The sequence below is a fragment of the Haemaphysalis longicornis genome, unplaced genomic scaffold (genome assembly GCF_048455015.1).
Source record: "Haemaphysalis longicornis isolate Haplotype H1 unplaced genomic scaffold, Haemaphysalis longicornis Haplotype H1 scaffold_4, whole genome shotgun sequence".
Lineage (NCBI taxonomy): Eukaryota > Metazoa > Arthropoda > Arachnida > Ixodida > Ixodidae > Haemaphysalis > Haemaphysalis longicornis.
In genome coordinates, this window is record NW_027526361.1 from 19,377,916 (window position 1) to 19,403,320 (window position 25,405).

Here is a 25,405-nt window from a genome sequence, read left to right on the forward strand (position 1 = left end):
AGTCGTAAGAAGACGCAACGTAATTTAAGCCCATTTACTTGTTGTTTTTAATATTATATGAGTCTTTGTTTGTAAGGCACTATAAAATAGGAAAATAATCTTAGTATATTTTGTTATTTAAGCTTTCTTGCATGCAAAGACGCAAGTTTGGGTTTTTGTTGCTAGGCGCTGCGATCGCTGGGGAGCTGCGCGGCTGCGCTGATGTTGTTGCTGATGTTGGTGTTGGCTTGCAGAGCTGCGTCGGCTGCGTTTGCTTTCGCGGTTTGCTTGAATAGGTGATCACGGGCTGTTTCTAACCGGACGTGTTTTGGGTGCGTGAATTCTTTTATATGAAAATGTCTACCCAGAGTGCGCTGAAACATCTTTCTGGTGCCCATGGAAAGCATTCTGGAAGGTCGACCACAGTGCCGAGCTTTCGAACTGTCTACAAAGACCAGTGCGACAACTTCTACGTTTGCAATCGCCGTACGCTGCTGTCGAAAATACCTGACGATGCCTCACTCGATTTGTATGTTGACATAATACGACCAGATGAGTGGAAGCCGCTCTTGCAAGCTATTCGCCTTGACAAAAGCTTGGAAACTCTTACGTTCCGATCTACGTTTCTTGGCAACTACCCCGAACTCATCGGTATGTGATCATTCGAAATATGAGCTGTGTATCGTTTTACAGGATCGCGCGTCTGAGCTTGAGGAAGCTGCGCAAGCGGGATATGCGTATTCCTCGAGAAAGTGGACAACACGTTTTGCAACAGCACTTGGATGCTTTGAAAGGAAAAAAGAAAAGAAAATCATTAGCTTCGCCCGTGTAAGGTGGCCTAAAGCGATTGATTGATGCTTAACTTACCTGCTCAAGCATATGCATACGATGATGAGGGAAAGATTTCAGCACTATATTATGAAGTGTTCCTTCAATAGTAAAGAGCATAGATGTTTAAATATAAAAAAAAAACCTTTTTGCCAGCAGCTTGTGCATGTTGGCATGCAAGACATTCGCACCCGGTTCTGAGCACATTATGCGAGTTAAAACTCGACATAGTTTCTGTTTAATTTTTTTGGAAACGCACACGTCACAAAATCTCTCACTTCACAAAATGGCACAGGCAATAAACAATAAAACCGTTGCAGCCAGATATACGAGTTGAATCCAAGCAGGCACTGCGCTGAGCACTTCAGCAGCCTGTTCTTCAAAATGAATGTTTAGTGTGATGAGGTGGTTCCACATTTCGTCAACCTTGATGAATTGTAATTCAGGACAACTTAGTGCAGAATAGCCCCTTCTTCTCATTACTATGCACACACACACACAAAAAACGAACCCATGAAGATCGTTTGAAAAAAGGTTAAACCTTTTCGAGGTGTCATGTCGACGAAGCCAACAATTTTTGCATCATTTCAAGATGCAAGAAAAGATTGAGTACTGTGAAGAAAGTTAAAGAATAAAGTACGTTACCACGAATAACAAGGCTAGTACTCTATCGTCTACAAAACAACCTTGCGAATAGGGTTTTCTGAGACTGCACATCAACATCTTCAAGGCGCACTGAAGCATAAGTAACAAAATTATGTCAAACAAAAACCGATTCAAGGTGGTCTTCCGAGTTAGTGTCCTTTACCGTAGTGAAAAAGCGTGTAATTTTCATAGTTTCCATACCTGTAAGTAAATTTTAAACGCGCAAGAAATGCCTGTAGTTAACAAGCATGGCTACAGGGAAACAATGCAGCAAAGAACGCGCAAAAATTTGGTGCATATATATATCATTAGGTCTTAGATGCCTGTCGGAGCCATACTTTAATAAACGTGACTGCAACCAAGCCTGCGCTTGGGACTCCCAGTCCTGCATAATACTGACAAAGCATTCTGAAACGTGCCATTGGCTGCTCCACACTATTTCCTTTTTTCTTCGTGGTCAGGTATGATTCAACCAGCATCAGCAGCACATTGCAAGTGACTCACATATTTTTGTGTTGGCTTGACTCTTCTGTAGGGATGCTGGTTTTAAACTCAATACTGCACAAAGGCAGGCAGAGCCACGAGCTTAAATAGGCGGGAAATCAAAATACAAGTTTCGTTCATTTGAAAGATTGCCTCGTTAGAGTCATACTGACACCATTTTTGACATAAACATCACTCAAATAAGCTTTATAATTAGGAAAAAAGGGAATGGCCATGCGACACACTAGCTCATTTCCCATAACAGAACCTATGATGTCATACACACAGCTCTGGGATTGGCTGAGGCAGGCAAAAGCAAATGCAAAATAGGCAGAGCCTATAAGCTTACCGAACGAGCTATTTGCGCTTAAATTTAGGGCACATTCTTTTTATAGCAGTAAGTATGGTGGGATAAACAGTGGAAGTTACGAAAGCACACATAAACATAGAAGTACCGATGCGTACTATGCTTGTTTTAGCTGCACAGCACTGGGGCTCTGTGGGGTTGTCTCAGACGACACTGGCCGATTGGCGTAAACGACGGCGTCTTATGGGACCATATTCGTCAAGCGAGCACCATGTTTCACAAAACGATTATTTTCTCCCTGAACAAAAACAGGCCAGGTGCAAATACGGTCAAAAACAAACTACAGGCAGAAAACGGTTTGCTGCGGTATGGTGGCGCCATCTAGGTTGACTAACGGTAAACAAGTCTCCGCTTCACACCAAGTTTAGCTTTAAGACCCGTTCCTATGATGTCATTGCAGACGTCGTTAGAACACGCAATTTGGCGGGAGAATAATATTTTAACCGAAAATGATTAATTACACAGTGAATAAAGCATCGTTTGCTTCTATTCAAGCATTGGGGACACTATAGTACACGAGTTCTTTCGAATAAAACAAACTTGTATTTTATCTGCATGGCCCCTTTGGAGACGTGAGAAGACAAAATACAAGTTTTGTTCATTTAAAAGATTTCTTTGGCTTGATAACAATGATACCAATTTTATTTCAAAGTCAAACAAATAAACTGAGATATTTAAGAAAAACAGATCAGAAAGTGGCAACTCCCCAGCCACTATCTGGCGATTTATCTATGATGTCACAGAATCTTGTTTGTGGAATTGGTGTCTGTCGACCTTAACCACTGCCAAGAAGCATGTCTGGGTGATTGCAGTGGGGCCTAAAGTTCCGTTTGATTGCATCACTTGAATGATAACAGGCAGTTAACACACTGATAGCTATGTTTTAAGTGCTGGCTGATAATGCGTCCCTCCCACCCGTACTACATCACTGTATAGTGTGAAATCTGAAGGCTGCTTGACATTTTTTCTTTAGAGATTGTTTTTTGTGGCGGGGTTGGTGCTGAGTGAATTACCAAAGGTCAAATCTTTCAAATTGCACAAAGTTGTGTTTTGTCTTGATGACCTTTGTAAAGGGACAGTGAAGGCAACCAGCAAGATTGTTTCAAATGAGTGTGTGACCTTCCCATAGCCATTTTAGCGTTGACTGGGTGCTGAAAGATGCCGTAATTGCTGAGAAATTGCTAATCAAACGCTGATCACATGAGACGCAAACACGACTGCTGGCACTATTTGCGTCATGATAAACCGGAAGCGAGTGAGGCAGCGGTGATGCATAGCGGTATAAAAGCAACCGAATGTGACACTACCATGCACCGAGCAGTTTGGTTAGTTTCAATAAAATCAGTCATGCTTTCCTAAACTGCCACATCTTTTGCAACTCCGGATTACTAAGCAAAATGTTCCTTAATGGGGCCCATGATCAGTAGTGATGCTTTGCTGAAGAAAAACGTATCGTTTTTTTGAGACCCCGCGAATGGTGGCGTCGAACCAACCACTCATGCGTGGCTCGCGCTCTTCCTTTAAAACCGGTAGTGCTGCCTCAATCGTGGATGAGTAGCGCCATCGAGCAGCAGCCAGGGAAGACGTTGTTATGCCAGACGATTTAAGCTCTTCCGGTGCAAGTTGGCGGTAGTACAGGTTTTCACGCTCTTGCTATTTTCTGCTTTACTATAAAAAAAGCTGTGCATAAGATTGTTTTTGGTGAGCTAATCTATTGATCTAGAGCAACTTTTATTTTGACTTGAGTGTCCCTTTAACGGCTTGCCTTCCCTCTCAGCCGACGTGGGCCGACTGCAGTTGGTGCAAAAGGTGCAGCAGAGCATCCACGTGCCACCGCTCTTCACGCCGGACAACCTGAGGGCCTTCTGCACTGCACTCGCGGAGCACCTCAAAGGCAATCCCAGGCTGAGGCGCCTGGAGCTGGCTGGCTTCCCTTTCTCACTGGCCCACCTACAGGAGCTCGCCGGAGTACGGTGGTGTTGAAGAGCATTCTGATTGTAGTGTGCTGCACGGGAAGGCACTTAAAGGCATGAAATGTTAGACGATCGCTCCAAGAGTGGTACAACCTACGGTGGCAGCTGTTGACATACAGCTACGCAATTATAATGTCTCTGCAGAGAATATTTTATGCATTCGTTTCTGAAGCTGTAGCTTTAAAATAGGGGGAAAAAAACTGGCGGACATGTGCTGAGTGTCCATTTCGCGAAGGTGAGGACATCTCGTTATTTGTCCTGGTCCAAATGACCCCCTTGTAAGGTATCGACATTGCCCTTTTTGGTCAGACCCCCAAAAACACTTTTGTTGTGTGCATGGGCATAGATCTAGAGCTACAGGAGCGTGTATTTCTGCGGTTCATATTTCCAACTGCAGCAAAATCTACAAGTTATGCCAAATTTTTTTCTTTTTCCTCCGAGATACTTAAACAGACCACAGAATTTGGATACAAAGCCCACCATTGTAACTTATTTTCAGTGAGGACTCATGCTGGATTGGTCATGATACCCCGTTCGAGGCAGAAAGGCCTGCCCTCCATCCGTCCAAAACTTCTGAAGTGGCAAAAGCATTTTATTTTCTAGATTTGTGCTTGGTAGTGCATTCGTCAGCGGACACACGTCCACGTGCACATGGTGAAAAAATTGCTGAGAAAAGAGTACCCCGCCTCATAAAAGTACCATTTATCATAAACAATTGACAGCTGTCACTACAAAAGGCAAAGATTCAGATGAAGGGGCACAGCGTTTGAAATTAGGGAAAAGGTTTCGGGATGTGCTTGATGAGAATTTCTTGTTTAGCCCTCGATTATGGCTAAAGAGTTTGTAATCAATAGCAGTAGGCTTCCACTGCAAATGGCTTTTCATTGGAAGAAGTCTGTTTTCATGCATCTATGCATACAAAGGGCTCGCTATTCCTTTTTATTTTCTAGATTTGTGCTTGGTAGTGCATTCGTCAGCGGACACACGTCCACGTGCACATGGTGAAAAAATTGCTGAGAAAAGAGTACCCCGCCTCATAAAAGTACCATTTATCATAAACAATTGACAGCTGTCACTACAAAAGGCAAAGATTCAGATGAAGGGGCACAGCGTTTGAAATTAGGGAAAAGGTTTCGGGATGTGCTTGATGAGAATTTCTTGTTTAGCCCTCGATTATGGCTAAAGAGTTTGTAATCAATAGCAGTAGGCTTCCACTGCAAATGGCTTTTCATTGGAAGAAGTCTGTTTTCAGGCATCTATGCATACAAAGGGCTCGCTATTCCTTTGCATCAAATGTGTACAGTGCAGCAAAGGTGGTTAAACTCCTCTCCCCCCTCCTTTTTATTCATGCGGGTATCAACTTGTAAACGCAGCACAAATTACACCTTCAAGGTGAAGAAGTCATTGACTCAGTGGCATAGTGTGTGTATAGATGCATGCACTTATTATCACTGTTTAGGGCTGTACCCTGGCTCAAGAGTCCCCTCATTCCCTATATACCCTCCTGTATGAACTTCTGCCGTATGCTTTTTGCATTTTTTGGCTGCACACATACTCCTTTCATGTGCACTGCACCTTGGAGGTTTTGCAATGAAATCATGCCTGTAGCAAGAGCCTAAGACTAAACACTAGCAGCTGTATAAAAAAAAAAACATTACGGAAAATTACAGCAGCCTTGCAGAGCTTGGAGTTAGGCTCTTTGGTTTCTACTTACAAATCAAAGGAGTGCAAGAAACACACGCCATGTTACACAAAAAGTACAAATGCTTTTTTGTATTCCACATCTGTGTTTACATTTTCAACTTGCTCACATCTTTGCAGAGACTTTATCTACAAATGCCCTCACCTGCACAAAACATTTTGTGATGCAGAGCCAGTGATTACTAGTTTAATTAACATGTGTAAGGAGTAAGAGGGACCATTTTATGAAATGTGGTTGCCACATAGTGCGGTGTAACATAGCCGGCTTGTATTTGGGCTGTGGCAACTCATAATGTTCGATTTCCCTTTCTCGTTGAAGGGCCTCCGTGCTTCAACATCCCTGACATCTCTCAGCCTTGATGGCTGCTCGCTTGGGAAGCCAGGCCTGGAAGGTGAGTGTGCGAGGTAGAAGGCAGAGGCATCGCCAAATGGTTGCGCTGTTAACTTGCCATATTTTAAGCAAAAATTCCTTGCTCTCTTGGTTATCCCTTCAAGTGTTAGTAGTTCGAGCAACCTTATTCTTACTGTTTTTTGTGTGTGTATTACCACATTAAATGTGTCTCGATACTGAAGGTGGTGTTTGAATGCTGGTTGGCTGGTTGTACCAGTTCTCTCGAGAGATATTTCGCTGATGAGAGGATAGACATTGTGCTGGCAGAATGTGGTAAATTAAACCAAGTATTGATTGCTTGGAAGTTCTAAAAAATTGTTTCTTGTGGCCAGGCCTGTAAGAAGGCTTCATTTTTACTGTTTGTGCTTGCTTTGTATGACCAAAAAAATTATTTAAAGTGCTGATATTTTTTGCACTGCACAGAACACTGCATGGCAGTGAAGTCCATATTAAACAAGGCGGGCACAGGAACTATGCAACATGTGACAGATGCCGACATGCTTGCTGTATTATGGTTTAAAACCAACACATTCCGGCTTTATTCTCTTGTCTTATTTAGTGCGATATCGCCTTGTACACTAAACTGTTTCCCTGCTACAAGAGAGGTCCTCATTTCTCGTCGTTCGCAACATTGACATTTATATCAGTTACTTCCAAAGTGCAGCTGATTTCCCTGTTCTTCATATTAAACAAACTGCAAGCTTTCTTTGAGGGACGTGGTTTGTTCTCCATGGTTTCTGAGGCCAAGTGAATCCTTGCCAGCACTGCATACGCTCTGTGAAACTGAGCATGACATGTTGTGCAGTAACCAAGGCTTCAGTAAAACATTGGCATCTCTTCTATGCTATTTCACGAGACCTTTGAAGCAGTATGCTGTGCCATGATGGTACTCTCATAAGCCAGCGTGGTTCTAAGACTTCAACTGTACCCACCGCGGTGGCTCAGTGGCTAAGGCATTGTATTGCTGAGCCCAAGGATGCGATTTGATTCCCCGCTGTGGCTGCCGCTTTTCTGATGGAGGCAAAAAGCAAAAACGCCCGTATGTTGAGATTTCAGCGCGTCAAAGGAGTACTGACATGAAATTTTCATGTTACATTTTTTTTTTTTCCCCACTGCTATGGGTGCCCACCAGCCCACTAATCATAGAACGGCACATTAGACGGTTGATTGCAGCGTAAACAATAATTTACGGCATCGTTTATTCGTGTCAGTTTCGGTTTCGACAAAACAAACCCTGGGCGGCCACCATGACAGGAGGGCGCTCGTGACGTCACCATTCTTGTCACACCACTGCTGGTCTGAACGCGCGCCACAGATCGGCCGAGGTCTTCACCATCCTCACGCGCCCAGGAAGCATAATGTCAGTTCCAAAACCATGACGTGATGCACATAGCGTAGCAGCGCGCTCCAGCCGCAGCCAGCGCATTGGCTACGTCAGGGGAGCCCAACGTCGGCAGTTTGGGGCAAGGAGCAGGTGATGTTATGCTGGCCCGCTCTGGGCTTTCTTGTGCGGGCAAGGGTTAAAATGGGTTTAAAATATGTTATACTGAACGGTTACTGTTGAAACTTGCTAGGAGATATCGCCTGATAAAAAGGAAGCATTTTACATAGCTATCTCAGCTTTGAAATTGCGTGTCACTACTCTTTTGAAGATCCCCAGGCGATTGAAATTAATCTGGAGCCCTCCATTGCAGCGTGCCTCATAGGCCAGGTGTAGCTTCAGTGCATTAAACGCCATAATCAACAATCAGTCAGCTTCAACCGTGAGTGCCCATACAGTTGGCTGGAAGTTTTTATGCGGCTTCCGGGCAACTGGAATCGTGCAGCTTAAAGTGTGAGCTTGCTGTCCCCCTCCTTTTCCCTTGAGATCCAATTTCTCGTCGTATGCCTTCTCCTGGCATTCTTTTTTGGACGTTCTTGCGGCCTAATACTATGCGTATTTGTGCCATGAAAAGAGAGGAATGGGATTTGAACACACCTGGTGTGAAGTGCAGTTCGGACACTGAGAGGCAAATCCAGCCCCGAGCTCAGTCATCCTTGTATTGCGAACCGACTGATACCTTTTGGAGTGGGTTGGTTTGTCTGCGCATTCAATGGTGAGGTTCTGCTGTAACATGTTATGTTCAAAATACGTTATGCTCAAGCCATTGCCGAAGTAATTCCAGCCACTTTTGTTCCCCCTCCCCACAGTGCTGTGCCAGACAGTGCGCGAGAAGGGTGGCCTGCGGGAGCTGAGCCTGTGCGGCTGCCGGCTGGGAGGAGTGGAAACGGAGCCCCTGGCCTGGCTGCTGCGCCAGCAGAACCTGGGGGGCCAGGGGGCCCTGTGGCAGGGGGTGCTGCGGAGGGGGGCCCTGCCCCTCGACGCCCTGGGCGGCCTGCGGCGGCTCAGCCTCTGCCGGAACCCGCTCGGAGACGCGGGGCTCCTGCCGCTGGTGGAGGCACTGGGCGACAACCTCTGCCTGCGAGGTGGGCCACCCCGTCCTGGGTGCATGGTAGTCCGAGTGCCGTCCATTTAGGAGGCACCCATTTCGAGTGTTGCTGTAGTTGCGCTTTATTCTGCCTCAACACGTAATGCAAAACATTGCATATATAGTGGCAGATTTGCCTCTTTAATTGAATTAAGGCGAGTGAAGTTCACTGATCTGGACAGCTGAGCTGCATCTCATGAGGCCTCGTGTCTTTGCAAGGTAGGAGGCAAATGCGACATATGAACTTTCTACAAAAAGTCGTGCGTGGCAAAAATGACTGTGATGAAATTTTACGCCGTTACAATTCTGAGTCCCATCTGGGAAAGCCTCAAAGTGCTTTTATACATTCTATCCAAACATTCGCTTGCCCTGTCCAATGACGCATCTACAACAAACCTACAATTCCATGTTTGTTTCAACCGACATATTTTGCTGACATGTTGTTACTTTGTAATTTGCCCCTCTATGTTATCTCGTTTTTTGTTCTTTCATAAGCACCACCTGCTTATGAAACCCTATTTATCTATCTATGAAGGTCGGGCTGCTCCCATTGGATGGCAGGACATGTTCACAATACATAGTAAATGTCAGCAGTTATGCTCAACTGGCTTACAGATGGGGCAGACTGCATCCCAAAAGCTGTCTGCTGGCCATTGCAACTTGTGTGTAACCGTGTATATGTAAGCTATGATATTGCCATGCAGGGGAAAACGAAGCAAGTTTTTTCGTGAAGTTAATGTTTATTGGAGCAAACTTGTGCTCCTCAATAATCGAGAAGAAAACACAAGCAGCAAAAAAGTAGTCAGCAAAGTGGCATGCACGGTCGAGCATCGGCAAGTCGAATTCCACAGCATTTGCCCTGCGAACGTTTATCTCCCATCACTATTTTTTTGGCACCGTTAAATTATATTGAGAACACTGTCAATCAGAGAACACCCTAAGCGAGTGACAACATAATGAAGCCCTCTTCCTATCAGTCAAGATTGCCAGGCACGGCACACGACTCAGGAAGGATAAGATAACCAGGCGTGTCCAGGCGCTGGCAGCAAAACAAACAAAACATGTTCGCAGCCATATACTGCGCAATGTGACCTTTTCACACCATGCAAAGCCACACAGGATGGTGTCTCCACACACTGGTATAGGTTGTATTCACTGGCGAGGCACGTGTGACGGCAACCATGTGATTGCACTGCCACTGGTTACGTCGGGCTCCGCGGGATGGCGGTACTTGTCCGTGCTAAGCACATGAGGTGTGTTGGACGTTCCAAACTCTACCCCACCAAACGCAAAGTAATGCCACGACTCCAATGCGAGTGTGATTATTAACATCTCTCTTGACACCACCATTGACAATCGGGTTGAAACAAAGCAGACGACGCATGGCGGTTTCTTCCTTTCTTTTCTTTTTTTTTCTTTTTTTCTTTTTTTCCCCTCCTGGCTGTCAGGCACAGAGGCACATGCCGCGCCATGTCCATGGAGCTTCGGTCATGTTCGTGACCGTTTCTAGTGTTGCCAAGCGAAGAAATTGACAGCTAAACTTTTCAGTGAATGCCATCTTTATAAGAGCTCAAGTGAACAGCAGTACAGTTTTCTAACATAAGGTGCCACTCTTACATTAGGTGTTAGGTGCCACCTGAAACATTAGGTGTTTGGTGCCACTCGCAACATTAGGTGACACTGCCGGAACCTAGTAGAACCTTATTATAAAGGTGATACTATTTTGTATACAGTAAGATTTTGCTCTGATGTTGTGCCTGGAGGGTCCCAGTGCAGTCGCTGACTTCAGGACCCTTGTCTGTAAATGTCCTTTGTAACCGTTTACTTTTTATGAATGAACGTCAACTTGACTTGACTTGATGGAATTCATAGAAGCCACACAGGAGCTCGAACAGAGCATGAAAATGCTTCTCAGAAGGTCAAGTGTAGTGCCTCAGACGTGCCTGCAAAAGCTTGAACACCAAACTGCGTGATGTGCATTCAAATACAGTCATTCTATTCCGGCTGCTATACAAGTTGCAACAACATGTACCTTAACAACTTCAGTTGTTTTGAACTGTACTGTCACTGTAAAATGGGTCTGACCCATAGTACAGCCAGTTTGGTTTAGGGCTTGGAAGCTGGGATAAAATTAGAGATAACACCTCTGTGCCCACTTTTGTTCCACCCCCAGAGTTTTCTTTCTTTTTTTTTTTTTTTTTGCTCTGGTCTGAAACCTTGGTTCCTTCTTTTCAATAAATGTCCAGTCAATTTGAGTCTGATCAGCAGGAGAGCTATAGCATTTAGGCTGTGAGAACTACGGACTTCCATTAATTGAGAATCACTTCAGTAGAACATTTACCCAGATTGAAACAATGTCCCACAACAGTAGCTTTGTATTTAAAATATTGCTCCCTGACTAACACCAGTCTCGTTGGACAATACCTTTGATCGGTGAGTCAACGTTTACTGATCTCTGCAAGTTCCATGTGCAAGAAAAAAGAAAGGAAGGATTGGGGCAGCTTGCACTAGTGGTACAAGGCAGGAGGAACAGCAGAGCTGGCGGCCCCTCTCCCTTGGTCGGAGGCCCAGCTGTTGCACCTCACATGGGTTTCTGAACTTGGTGCTGAAAGCTCTCCGTGACTGTCAGGCCCAGATCAATTTGTCCGCAGCCTTTCACACCTCTCCCAAAGTGGACCGCATTGGCACGGTCTAGAATCTGCGACAACTGGCTTCGCAAACTCGGCATCTGTAGTGCAAACTCGGCCTCCGTGCTCCCCACTTCAGGTGCAAACGCACGTGAACTTGCGAGTAGAAGAGCACACGAGAGATCACCCCACGAATACTGGGCAGAGTGTTCTCGAAGGCTGAGCTGGCCGACGCTGGGCGCTCCTCACGAAAGGCCAAGCACACTTGCGCTCAGTATTTTATATTGGCATTTTTTTTTATGATAACACTAATATGGTGCAACTGAAAGCTTAAACAGTGACGCGTAGCGCAACTGAAAAGACACAAAGATTTGCATGCACTGTCGACTCTTATTATCATCAACAACAACATCAACAACAACAGCCTAGGTACTTGAGTCCACTTCAGGACGAACTCTTTCCTTACCTAAACACTAAAAAGGCTGGAGAGTGGGAAATGGGAGATTTAGGAGTAGAGGGAGAAGATGCGCATAGAAGAGGAAACAGAAAGAGAAGAGCCGAGATGTTTTGGTGTGCAGGCTTAACCTCAAATCCCGATAAGGATAAAATCATCTTGTTTTTCTGTTTTTGACGGAAAGGAAGCACTTTCATCACCTCTTTTCCCTTCCCCTCGTCCCCCCCCCCCTTTTTTTTTTGTTTTTTTTTTTTTTTTTTTTTTTGTTTATTACTTCAGCACTCGACCTTCAGAACTGCAACCTTGGTAATGCTGGGGCTGCTGCCTTGCTCGACCTCTTAGCCAACAACAGGGTGCTTGAAGTGGTCGATGTTCGTCACAATCAGGACATTGGTGAGCTTGCTCCAGAAAATTCTCTTTTGTTGTGTTTATATTTCAGGCTGCGTTTCATTGCCCATTGCTTTTCTTTTTTTTCTTATTAAATGAAACACCCTTAGTTTAAAGTTCGACGAAAACCCATCTCATGAACAAGGGACCTGTACGGCCCCGAAACGCTATTTGTTTTTACATGTTCTTATTTTTGGTGAGTGTCAGTTTGTTGTGGCAATGAGACACCCTTAGTTTTCTCAAGGTGTAAATGGTGAAAGTCAGACTGAACTTCCTTCAACAGGCTCTATTGAGAAAAAAATTTACAGCCAGATATGTATATCAGGGTTGATTTCCCTTTATATGTGTCTCCTTTAAATGGTCTAGGCAAATGTTATATAAAGTCAGCTGTTTTTCAGATCAGAAAGTTTGCTCTGTAACTTGAAGGCAATGTTATGTTTATATCTCAGACAAGGGTAATTCAGCTTTTGTCACGTCTTTTTTTTTTCTTTGTTTCGTTCTTTCTTTTCTTTTTTTCAGAGGCTGGCCTCGTCAAGGATATTGCAAAGATTATAGAGTCGAATCGGCAGGGTCGGCACTGTGCGGTAAGAAAGTTTAATTCCATTGAATGAAAAATGTAGTCAAAGTGGAGCAATGTGAGGTTGCATATTTGAAGATGCCATGTCTATATTTCATATCAGATTGAAAAAAAATAGCACAAGTTCTCTGACTTAACGTCGCAAAAGCTGAAGCGAAGCCGTCTGGCGTTCCCTAATCGCAAGGCTAAGCTGCATAGAACTTCTCAAAACCAGCATATCGGTACCTGTTCGCGCCAGTTAATTTTTGCTGTGTCCCACTGCTTGTGCCATCTACTGGAACGTCTTGTTTTTAAACTTAGAACGCTGCTGCGAGGGGGCACTGTAGGTGTCTTGTGTTTTTCTCTGCGTATTGTTTTATTTGCTATTGCAAAAATCTATCAGACATGTATTTCTAATTAAAGGGACCCTGCAACACTCTTCGTGATGGGCAAGTAAACCTGCGCGACGTTTAGATTACACTGCCAGGAACACCCGAGCCAAATATTACACGTGCACGTGAAGCGGTAAGCGCGCAAATCGCCGTGAAAGACGCGGAAAAACCAACCGCGCGCTCTTCAATTCTCCTCATTATGCACCCCTGGCATGGCCTCTGCGACGTCAATCGGGCCATGGCTGTCCTGGCTGTACTATTGGCTGTCGCTGGTCAACTTCACAGCTAAATTCTGGCATTTCCTGTGACGATCAGCCGTCGTCGGTGCTGTGTATGAACCTCATTTATGTCTGAACCTGTCCGCATGCTTTTTTTTTTTTTGGTGTTTCTTTTGTTTTGAGTGCACGCGGAGTTTGAGTGACGAACTAAATATTCCACTTTCAACGAGCCCACTCGACAACAAACGTTTATTGCTCCAGAAACGCCCTACCAGCCTGAGCGCTTGCTTGCGAGCAGGCAGCCATGCCTGCCTTTTTGTGGCACCAGACCGGAAATAGACCCGTCCACGTTGCGGGGAAAAGGACGAAACTCCCAGGCCTGTGACATATCGAAGGCCGCCGAACAAAACGCCGCGCGCCGCCCCCCCTCTCCGGGAGAGAGCGCGCAGCTTTCATCGCGTTGTCCGCGGTTGAGTTGAGAGGGAACATTTATGCGCGATTTTTCATCGCGCGTAGTTTCGGTGATAGTGAACGGATTTTCATAATTCTTGCGGGAGGAGGTTGCTGGGACAATAGACTTTATCCCAAAATACATTACTAGTAGTCGATGGCAAGTGTTGGAGGGTCCCTTTAAAGGAACAATGCAAATGTCATTTATGTATTGATGTCTTGCCTCAAATATCCCTAATGCTTTCTTTTTGCTCAACAATGTTGACAAGGGAGAACACTGCCACCAGATTTACTAGTTTAGAAGTGCATTCGTCTCATTCAAGAATCAACTTGCTGCACGTGTACTTACTGCTTGCCATCTCCCTCGCTAGGCTATGCCCTCTTCACATTGATGTAGCCCCGTTATTACATTTTGTCCCATGAAATCAATTGAGAACAGCTTTGCTGCTAAAAGCATTATGCACATGGTTAGCTGAGGCATCATTTGTGTTTTCAAGCGTCATTTAAGCATTCAAGTTCAGTTGGCAGCAACATGTGCACAAAAACATTAAAAAGATAAAGGCCACGTGCTTGTCGTCTATATGACTGTCAGAATATTCCTTTGCACCAGGCTTCTTTTATGAAATCGACTCGTTAGCACAATTCTTGAGCATTGTGTTTCATGGTGAAGCTGTCTCCCTTCAAAGCTTGTTGTACCTTGGGAGCTGAAGGTGGCACTTGGTGCAACATTATCATTAAAGGCTGTTGATTGATTGATTGCAGGGTTTAACGCGCCGACGCAACGCAGGCGATGAGGCGTGCCGTAGTGGAGGGCTCCGAATTAATTTTGACCACCTAGGAATCTTTAACGTGCGCCGTAATTTCGTACACACGGGTGTTTTTGCTCTTTGCCTCCATCAGAAAAGCAGCCGCCGCAGCTGGGAATTGAACCCGCAACCTCGTGCTCAGCATTAAAGGCTGTTATCGTGAAATGCAGTTATATCATACAGCCGCTAAATCTTTGCTGTATAATCCGTATCCTCCCTCCACTTTCTTGTGCCTCATAGCCCTGGCATAGCTTTGGCATGTGTTAGCCCAGTCTCATTTCAGCCTGCTGTATATTTGGCCAGACAGTGTTTGACGCAGCATAGCTTGGTTACATTTGTGACTTTTAAAAGTGGCCACATTGGATATCGAGACCCTTTAAGGGCACCTTGTTATCCGGAGTGCAGACCTGCCTGGCTGAATCGACCTCTTGTCTGTTGTGTGCTGTTGCTTTATGCACGTGCAGTACGGCCCCCTTCCCTTGGGCAAGAGCCAACCATTGCAGGAGCAGCCTGCGCCTCAGCACAGGAGTAGGTCAGTGGGGAGACTGGACGAGGCAAGTTTACTTTTAACTGAACTGCTTTTCTTTTTTTGGTGCCCAGAACAGTGCTGTAAAACTAGCCAGCGAAGCCAACAATTCTTCTGTCGTCTAGTGCAGTGCTGCTGCACTGTACACTGCAGCGATTTCCCTACACACCCCCTAGGGGGTGTAAGCCCTCCCTTGTTTTTCTGGACACCCCCCCTTGAACCTCTAAATCTTATTCATGTCAGTTCTTGTATTACACTTCTGGGCAGTTTGGTCAAGCCCCAATAAAAGGAGGAGTGAAACACCACGTTACCATCTAAAGCGAGACAGAAAGGGAAAATACGCATCGTCTGTTTTAGTCTCAGGGGCTTTACTTCCAAGCAGGGACCAAATTTCTCCGAAAATATGAGGCCTTATAGGAAGCTTTAAGCGGCAGTGGATGTCAGGTGAAAAGAAAAAGGAAGGGATTTTTTTGAGGCATGAAACCATAAATGGAGAATGTTTTTTTAAATACAAACAATGCTAATTAATATTGGAAACAAGTGATACAATCTAAAGCAAATTTTATATAGAAATTAAATTTAAAATACATACATCACGGGGATGAGTATTTGGTTAATAGATGTCTTTTATTTAACTAGTGGAGTAAAAAAGAGAGAGTTTGTGTAGTTTATCTAGCCTCTCGCCTGCTCTGCCCTCGCCCCCTTGATTCGATTCCTGGGGAAACCCCTGGTACACTGTACTCCTGATGTCTACTCCAATAAGTGGTTTTAAAAGAAGCAGCCTGCCCCACATTTAGTGTTAAGTGGGTGCACGGTAAATGTTTTTCTACCTTGTGTAATACCAACAGATGACACATTTACATGTATGTGCTGTGCAATTCCGGTTAAAGCATAAGTCGAAAAACATAATGTCTGAGTGGACAGGTGTTTGCTGAAGTGAAACTTTATTGAATTGAATCTCAACTCGAAAAAATACATTATTTAAAGGTTATTCTTTGGGTGGTGTGTGGAACTTTGAAAAAAGCTTGTTTGACTGTCTTTGGTCGCCCACTTAAACAAAGCTCTGCATTCAAGATTGGATTATGTCTCCACCAGTTCAAATAGATTTGTAGGTGTGCAGTCATAAATAATATATACATGAAGTTGCAACATTGCCTTCTTTTTTCTTTCCTTTGATGTTTTGCCCTTCTTCTCATCTTGTACGCTACTACTGTATTTACTCGAATCTAATGCGCCCTCGATTCTAACACGCACCTGGTTTTGGTGACCGGAAAAAAGAAAAAGCGCAAAAGTTCCCTGCAAAGGACAAGCGCTGTTAATGGATGCAAGAGCTTTATATAATATTGGACTAGGTGGCTCTCGTCAGACATAGGCTGCAACATAACTTATTTATTTATTTATTTATTTATTTATTTATTTGTTTGTTTGTTTGTTTGTTTATTTGTTTGTTTGAGTACCTACAGCGCCCAAATTTGGGCATTACAGTAGGGGGGAGGAGACATAAAACTTGAAATTTGATACAGGGTATGAATACCGATAACAAAACAAGTAAGCATGCTCAGTTTATACAGTATGTACACATTCTTGCGAACACGAGGCAATCAAGGAAAAGTAAAACACAAACAGAAATGCAGACAGAAATTGGCATCTTTCATTAAAACAAAAATTGTGATAGAGCATTTTGAAATGAGGGTGGCGGGGTGGATACAGTATATTCTGGTAGGTTGTTCCATTCGTGTGTGGTTTTCGGGAAGAAAGAGTTTTTATAAGTATTTATACGACATCGGTATTCGCGAACTTTGCGGGAGTGATCTAGGCGAGAGGATACATAAGTGGGATCTTTAATGTACACGTCTTTATTTAAACCAGTGCTACCAATATAAATGTTATGAAATAGATTTAATCTTAAGAATTTGCGTCTGTCCTGCAGGAGAGGCCAACCCAAATGTTTGCGAATGCACGAAGAGCGGTTAGTGATATCATAGTTACCAGACACAAATCGCGCTGCTCGTTTCTGAACCCTTTCTAGCGCATTAGTACATATTTTAGTGTCTGGATCCCAAGCCACACAACCGTACTCTAAAATTGAACGAACATTAGAAAGATAGAGCGTTTCCTTTAGTTTAGGTGGGGCCTGTGTAAAGTTACGTCTTAGGAAGTTCAATACACGGCTCGCTTTGGCACCGACGTATTCAATATGGTCGTTCCAGGATAGGGTGCTCATAAAGAAAATGGCTAGGTAGTTATATTTAGACACAACTTCCAAATGAACCACCCATTAGCGCACCCAGGATTTTTGTCTAGGGGGGGTTAGAAATTTTCACAACAAATATAAAATATGATAATATATAAATGTAAAAATGTGAACTTCGGTTCGCTGGGAGAGGCGTGCGGAGGGGGTTGGGTCGACGGACATCTGGTGGGGGGGGGGGGGGGGGGGGGGGTTACAACCCCCAAAACACCCCCTGTGGGTGTGCCACTGAAACCACCCATGTGGACTGCCCTTACAAATTCAAGTCACGAAAACTTGGAAAAATATCTTCAACAATGTTCAATGGGAGGCTGTCACGGAGCGACAATCCCTCTGTAGAACAGGGTGCACTGGTTGGTACTACGTAGGTTCTCACTGCTCTGTCTCCTTTCTCGCAGCTGAGTATAGAAAAGCGGGGGCTTGCTATCTGCTGGCGTCAATTTTTAACTTTTACCAAGAAGCACTGGCGAGGCCCTGGGGAGCCTTTCACAAGGGCTGCACATGACCTTCGCGCCCTGCCGTTAACACGCCAGTGCCCACACCAGCCACCGGCAGGATACATGCATGCACATCCTTTGTTGTGCGTGCATGGGTGTGGTCTCCTCATTCTTTGTGGAAACATACAGCTCTTGGATTTTTTTATTATTATTATTTTGGCGTTGCCACAGGTCTCGCAATGTTTGACACGTAGCTGGCACAACTGCGATTACGCTTGCCCTGCTATGTCGATAATGCACGATAAGCAACCACTAGCGCTTTTTCCGCTGGTACTCTATTCTAATGCACATGCAATTTTGCGGCGCATTTTTTGGGAAAAAAGGTGCGCGTTAGAATCGAGTAAATATGGTAGTTCTCTCTATAGCTTGTAGTCACTGGCGAGGCACGCATGCAGGCAACCATGTGAGTGTGCCGTCACTGGTTACGCCAGGCTCCGCGGGATGGCGGTACCTACTTGTCCGTGCTAAGCACAGGATGTGGGTTGGACGTTCCAAACTCTACCCCACCGAACGCAAAGCAATGCCTCAAGTTCAATGTGAGTGCGATTAATAACATCTCTGTTGACACCACCGTTGAGAATCGGGTTGAAACGGAGCAGATGACTTATGCCAGTGTTTTTTTTCTTCTTCGGCGGGCGGATGCAGGGGCACAAGCCGTGCCAATCTGTGGCACATCGGCCATGTTCGTGGCCGTTTCCAGTGTTGCCATGCGAAGAAATTGACAGCTAAACTTTTCAATGAATACCACCTATAGCAGGAGGTTGCAGCTCCTCATTGCATTTGCCACTCCAGGATTCAGTAGCAGTTTTCTGTAGTGCTGGTAACAATTTTTTCCAGCTTGGTTCTTCTCTGTTGGTGTGTGGAATGCTTCTTCCTCTGACCAACAGCAGCTTCACTCTGTTCCTCTCTTTGTTTCTCTGCTCATCAGAAGGTGCAGGGTGCACAAGGCAAGTCTATGGGCCGCTCATCCTCCCTGGACAGGGCTGCCACAAAGAGAGGGGCTCCCCTCAGGCCTGGCCCGAGGTCCCCATCACCCAAAAAGCCTCCGGGGCCCAAATCAGGGGCGCCTACCAAGGCCATTGAGGTGAGATTGACGATATTTGGCCTGCCGTCTGCTTCAGCATGCCAGCAATACATTCAGTCACAAATACCTAGGGTTAACAGTCACAGAACCGATTCAAACAAAAGGCTTTTTGTTTAAATGAATATGTTTCAATCAATCCCCCTCCCCCTTCCCCCCCCCCCACACACACACACACAAACGCACACTCATAAAAAGTTACATATACATTGTGAACCACAGCACCTATACAGTTATATATCAAATTGCAGCTACTGAATGATCACAAGCATACACGATAGATACGTGAAAACAGCACTTCTCAACCCTAGATATTCATTTCATTTCATTTCCTTAATTAAGGACCCCACTGGTAACATCTGTGAACTGGCAGAAGGGGTGAAGGAAGGCATTGCTTTAGGGGAAAAAAGGATGTTGGCACACGATGACTTCACAAACCTTTAATGCGCTTTTGCCTAAAAGTCGCTCACAAGCTCGGTAGGTTCATGCGCATATTTCTGGCTTAAAATTATTTTCTGTCATTGCAAAGCTGTCTCGTGTGAAACAGCCAACTTCAAGGGGTGCTGAAATAAGGTGTAATTATTGTATAATTACCTGACACAGTTAAAATCAAAAAGGTGCCGGCAGCTTTTTCAGCCAGCTGAAACACATTTTTTTATCAGAAAAAGGTTTGTTTGAAAGTGCCTTTTCTCTTGCGCTATCCCCCCCTGTCAATTCACTGACGTCAGCTATGCTGACACACTGGCCACATGCAAGGGCATATTTAACAAATTGCCTGTACAACCCGCGTGCAACCACACAATGGTTTAAAGTTGAAATCGAAGGTAGAATGGAAGCTGATTGCACGGTAGTGTGATGTCAATACGGTAGTTTTTGCAGTGGCTACGTATAGTGCATTTTGTTGTTCTTGTGCACCTATTGCAAACTAAGGCTCTATATTTCTGCTAAATAGTCAATGAATGAGTGACTTGGTTTGAACTTCACAGCGCAGCCATGAATAAGACTTCAACACGTTTGCTTCAGTGCCACTGTGTGAGGGTTTACTTCTCTGACCACAGAAATGATTTGACCCACAATTCAAACACACACTTGTTGTGAATGTGTGTTATTTGGTGGCTTAGGGTTGCATTGTTACCTGCGTGTCTTTCTTTTTTTTTTTTTTTTTTTTCGCAACTCAAGGAGGAGTTGCTTCGCTGCCAAGAGAGCTTGAAGAAAGAGCAGGAGGCCAGGCAAGCTGTGGAAAGGCAACTGCTCAAGGTTCGCTCCTTCATTTAATGCTTCCTTCCGTATTCATTTCAATACATCAGCTGGGCTGCATGTGCTGTTGTTTACCCTGCAGGATCGCAGTGCCACTCACTATGCTGATTCCTTTGTGACTTTCCAGCTTTTCGAGGAAAATCGGCAGTTGCGTTTCCAGCGGTGCAAGAAATGCAGCCAACCTGGCTACACATTGGTGCCGGAATCTTTGCTCGGGGACATCGAGAAGATATTTGTCAAGTTTAATCTGTTCCTTAAGGCTACCGGAATGACGAGGTGAGCTGCAATATTGATAGTGGCGAGTTATTTGAATGATTGTGACCTAGAAATACCTAAGTGCTGTTCGTGGCGAGCAACTCCGCTGCTGGGCTTGCGCCCAGGACCTCTGCGGACACCTCTACTTTAAATCTCTCGCAGTCTGACCGCAGCTAACAATATTTAAAAGCAATAGCTTTTTCTGGAAAACGTGTCTACATATGTGTGTGCGTATGAGTTTGCTCGTCCATCCATCAGATTGATTTGATGTGGGATTTAAGGGCGTATTTCTGTGCTTGCTCATTGCTTTGACCACAGTTCCATGTTCAGGCCGTTTCTTCTCTGTGTGGCCTGAATCATACTCCCGTGAAGTGGTCCAACCCATTGTGGACAGACCAGAGTGATTGTGGGCTTTGCCAATTGTACCTGACTGCGCCAATTCACAAAAGCTGCTACATCCTGGCTGTGTTTCTAAGCGATACCAAATTCAAGCAAGGAAGGGACTTCAAAAGCATTAGGATGCCAGACAATAAGTGTGCTACACAAGCTTCAGACCAAAGCAAAAAATGTCACACTTTGTGCCTACTCACAATGCAGGCTGACTGAGTCAAACCCCGAATTAATCCAGTGTACATGACCTCTGGCTTTCACGCTTTAGTGTCCTTATTGATGCACCAATATAAACTGTCTTATTTCATGCTTTTTTTTTTTACCTTTCTCAGGACTGTTAACATCATTTAGTCATTTAAGCCAACCCACAGGGTTGCATTTTTGCATTCATTTGGAAGACAGGATAAGGGACGTCATATGCTGTACTTCCTGAGTTTGTAGTAAGCCGTGCGCTAGTGGCAGCCTTTGTTGTTGTTGCTGCTGCTCCTCCTACCATAGTCTGTGCCACCTGTCCAGATTGAGATTCTGCACTTACTTAAGTAATTATGAACTGTAACACAAGAGTTGACTTTCCTTGAGTAGCCAACCAGCAGTTTTCTGTACTATACTTCAGTATATCCTGTGCACAGAGATAGCGCATTAAACTGCTTCAGCCACCTTCATCTGTGCAAGCATCCACTTCCTTAAAGCTGGCTTCGTAGCAATGCTAACAAATCTAGTTGCTGGGTCCGCCCCCCCTGCCCCCTTTTTTTTGCAAGCACTGTATCGGCCTTGCGGCTCATTAGTGATTATAACACACTGGCATTCAACAACATGATGAGTCATCGAAACTTTGCTATGAATCTGTTTTAAAATTAAAAGGAAAAAAAATTACAAGCTACCTTTATGTATCGTCAATTTCTCTCGAGTATTCATATGTGCAAAAGTAGTAGAAGCTGGATGTTTATGTTGCCATTGTAAGGTGGCCATACTGAAGGGTGCATGGAGTTATAATTTGGTTTTGTATCAGACACAAATGCACGTGTCATTTGTTAGTGTTGCTCTTTGAAAAAATAAAGAAAAGGGTGTGCGATGTATGATCTAGCTATATACTCTACTCAAACGGTGTTTTAGCAGCTTACTTTTTGCCCTTTCTGAGCAAATAATCTTCTAATGTTAAAGGAGCGTTTATACTCCAACTTCTCCAGCGGACGGGCGCGTGGTTGGCGATGGCACGTCAGCTAGGCTGCACCGGCAGAAATTTCTACCCCTGTACACTCCAACATGGCCGGCGAAATGTAGCTATGCATAGCCAGACGGTAGCCAGCACACCCCCTCTGGCTGGCGCATGCACAAAAGGTTTTGGGACTAGTGTGCCAACTGTCGTAAAATTTGCGAAACGGTCAAGCTTCCGCTCCAGCCCGGCCATAAGCGAGCGAGCAGGCACGCATGCGCCCAGTCCACGCGGTCTAGTGAGGTGCATGCTAGGATACGAGGCTGACGTTGGCCGACGTGTCCGACGCACTGTGTGCGGAATAGAGACACGCCGTATCTTGGCGCCCGTGGCGCCAAAGTGTGTTGAGTTCCACTTGACACTCCGGCGGTTAATGACATTGGAGCATACAAGTCCCTGCATTCACCAATGTTGCTTAACCATGCTGCGTGCACCTACGCTATGCCGGAGCATAGACGCACCGTAACAATTGTTGGCTTCAGCCTAATGGAAATGCCCAATTGTTCTAGCTGTGTCGATTGTACAAGTCCTTTTATACTGCCGATATATCATTATCAATTTAGACACCATGCTTTTGTTGTGTAACCCACATGAATATTTCAAGCATTGCACCTCCACATAAAAAATTGATTGGTTCTCACCTGCTCGGCTTGTCCTAGAATTCAGCAAGAGCATGTTTGACTTAACGGAGCAATCAGTAGCATGCTCTTGTGAGGTTACCAACATACCCAGAGCCCTGATTCTCAACCCGGCTTTCTCCACTTCTTTTTCTTTTTGGCTTTGAAGGAACTACGTCGACTTTCTGAGACAAGCACCCAAGCAGTCCGAAAATGTTGCCACCAGTGCCACTGTGCCAGAGCAACTGCAACAAGCTGGTCCAAAGGAAGCAAAAGCTGCTCGCATTGTTTCAACTGACCTCCACAATCCCTCGAAGGCTCATCACGCAAAGGCCCCAAGCAAACACAGGCAGCCACTCTTCACTTCCAGCCCTGTGACCAAGACTGTGACGACCTCGACACCACTCACGGCTGCCAGTGCAGAACCCTTTCAACAGTTTGTTGAAAGCCAAGCAGAGAAGATAATATCTGAAATGAGGAGTGCGAGTGACAGTGTGGCGGAACAGCCAAGCCTGAGCGGCATCTCTTCGATCGCCCCAAAGCGCAAAGGTGAGCACCACACTGAAACACCTGCTTCAGCCAGGACAGCTAACGATGATTCCCCAATGGAAAAAAGATCAAGCAAAGCCTTCAGCGATGCCTTGGCCGACTTGTCTCCGATAGAGTCATCGAAGCGGCTCTCAGAAATGCTGGCTTTCAGTAAAGAGCCCTCCAAGATCTTACCCAGTCCATCGGGGTCACCGCATTTTTTTACCTTGGATAGCGATGCCAACTCAGCGAAGTACCAGTCGGACTTTGCCAGTGGCACATCGTCATCTTCTGCTGTTTCGGAAGCAGAAAGGAAAGGGTCGTCATCGATGCATCGTAAAGGAGACTCCAAATCTTCGTCAAAGGGCGGAAAAGATCTGTCGTTTTCACGCGTACCAGAAAGGCCTCAAAATTCTAAATCTTCATCAAAAAGCTCGAAGTCGTCACACGACAGCACCCTGGTGTCTTCAATCGTGGAGGAACTGGCATCCGACGACTCTAGCCGTTCTAAGCATAAGCCCGCAGCATTGGACAGTGCTAAACAGATTACTGACCAGGACAGGAAACAGTTCCCATCGGAGAAAAGGGATCGCCATGACACGAAGTCACTCTCTGATGCTCTGTCTCTCTCCCTGTCCCAAATGCCGAGCAAGTCTTTTGATGTGGACACGGCAGACATCACTGTGAGCAGCATATACAGCACTGCCCAACAGGGAGAGAGGTCGAGGCGCTCCGCAAAGAGCCCGTCACAGCGTCACAGCACGCCAACATTCGACAACAGTGCTGCACAGGGCATGTTCGAGGTTATCGCCACTCCGTCGAACATTAGTCTGTCTCGAAACCTCTCGGAAGTGTCAACACCTTCCACCCCGGGCACGATGACTCCGCCTCAACTGGCGGGAAGTGACTTTGATGGTTTTTAGTAGGTTTCCCACTGGCTAATGGAAGACTTCGCACTTTGGTGCTTTGTACACTGATGTGTTGTGTTGTTCCTTGTGTGAAGGTGATGTGTTACAGTGTGGCCTCAGGAAGAACAGTCTTATTAGGATCCAAAATGCTATTCAAAAATGCCAAAAATGCTAAGTGCTGTTTGTTTTTACCCAGTCCTTTCATTACCTATTCTTCTGATTAACAGCAGTTTTCTTCTCAGAAAATTGCTGGCCTGCCTCCTGACAAGCTGTTTCATTTCATTTTACAGGTGCTTTTTGTTCTCTACAGGCTGCTTTGTCACTAGGTTGCGAGTTGTTGGTCTTGTGCCAAACATTGACTCACATTTTTCGTTTTAACAATTTCAAATGTATTGTGACATACTCTGACAAACAAAATAAAATCCACAGCTCTAATAATACAACCACAGGATTTGTTGTGTTGGTGGTGAGCTATTAATGCAACTGCCTGCACATGCTGTGTTAGGTCATGTTTAGTTTAAGCTAATGAACAATTATTGTGTTTTGCTGAAGCGGAAAGGCCCAGTGCCAGTACTTTTGCCTGCACGGTATTTCCACACCTGCCAGTTTTTCCAACAAACTCCTTTGTAAATGTCATCTTTAATTATACCTTTTATGAAATGAGCAATGTTCGTGTTAAATAAATGTCTTTGCTTCCTTAGCAGTACTTTTTATGTGCGTAAGACCAGTTGAAAGTTAACGCAAATTTGTGTTCTAATACTTCTTGTTGCGAACGGTTGATTGAAGTTAGTAAGAAGCCAAAATCTTGTTGGAGTAGTAAGGCATAGTAATTTTTTCGATGCACATGCCACATTTAAATTGATGCTTTAAAGACTGATTAAATTTTTTCTGAAATCTCAACTGACCAGTAGAACAATAAGCAGAAGACAACACTGGCTTAGCACCAACTTTGTGCTCTTGTATGTTGTTTCTTCAATTGTGTCGTTTCTTTAAACTGCTAGCTACTTGGAAGTTCCTCCCAACTGATGTGACTGACTGACTTCTGCCTACCTGCCCTTTACAAGGTTGATCAAAGGCATCTGAGAGGCTGTTAGTCTGACATGATAGGATAAAATGCACAGAAAAGACTGGATGGACAGAAGGAAGACGATATCACG

At 44.9% G+C, this 25,405-nt stretch overlaps 1 protein-coding gene across 1 annotated transcript; it reads left to right on the forward strand.

Moving 5' to 3' along the window:
* The first annotated feature begins 200 nt into the window (after positions 1-200).
* Positions 201-24,482, forward strand: LOC144178333 (uncharacterized). Its single transcript, XM_077706093.1, has 11 exons — positions 201-630; positions 4,080-4,270; positions 6,296-6,368; positions 8,558-8,833; positions 12,196-12,309; positions 12,823-12,887; positions 15,190-15,279; positions 18,928-19,083; positions 20,260-20,337; positions 20,465-20,613; positions 22,982-24,482. Exons 1-11 carry the CDS (start codon positions 330-332, stop codon positions 24,261-24,263), a joined length of 2,775 nt encoding a protein of 924 aa, XP_077562219.1. The 5' UTR covers positions 201-329; the 3' UTR covers positions 24,264-24,482.
* The last annotated feature ends 923 nt before the right edge of the window (positions 24,483-25,405 follow it).

What these genes read in the sequence shown, in the direction of transcription:
- LOC144178333 (XM_077706093.1), top strand. Translation starts at nt 330, where the DNA reads ATGAAAATGTCTACCCAGAGTGCGCTGAAACATCTTTCTGGTGCCCAT. An exon ending in CAACTACCCCGAACTCATCG is followed by an intron (nt 631 to 4,079) that starts GTATGTGATCAT and finishes CTTCCCTCTCAG; the next exon opens with CCGACGTGGGCCGACTGCAG. An exon ending in AAGGCTACCGGAATGACGAG is followed by an intron (nt 20,614 to 22,981) that starts GTGAGCTGCAAT and finishes TTGGCTTTGAAG; the next exon opens with GAACTACGTCGACTTTCTGA.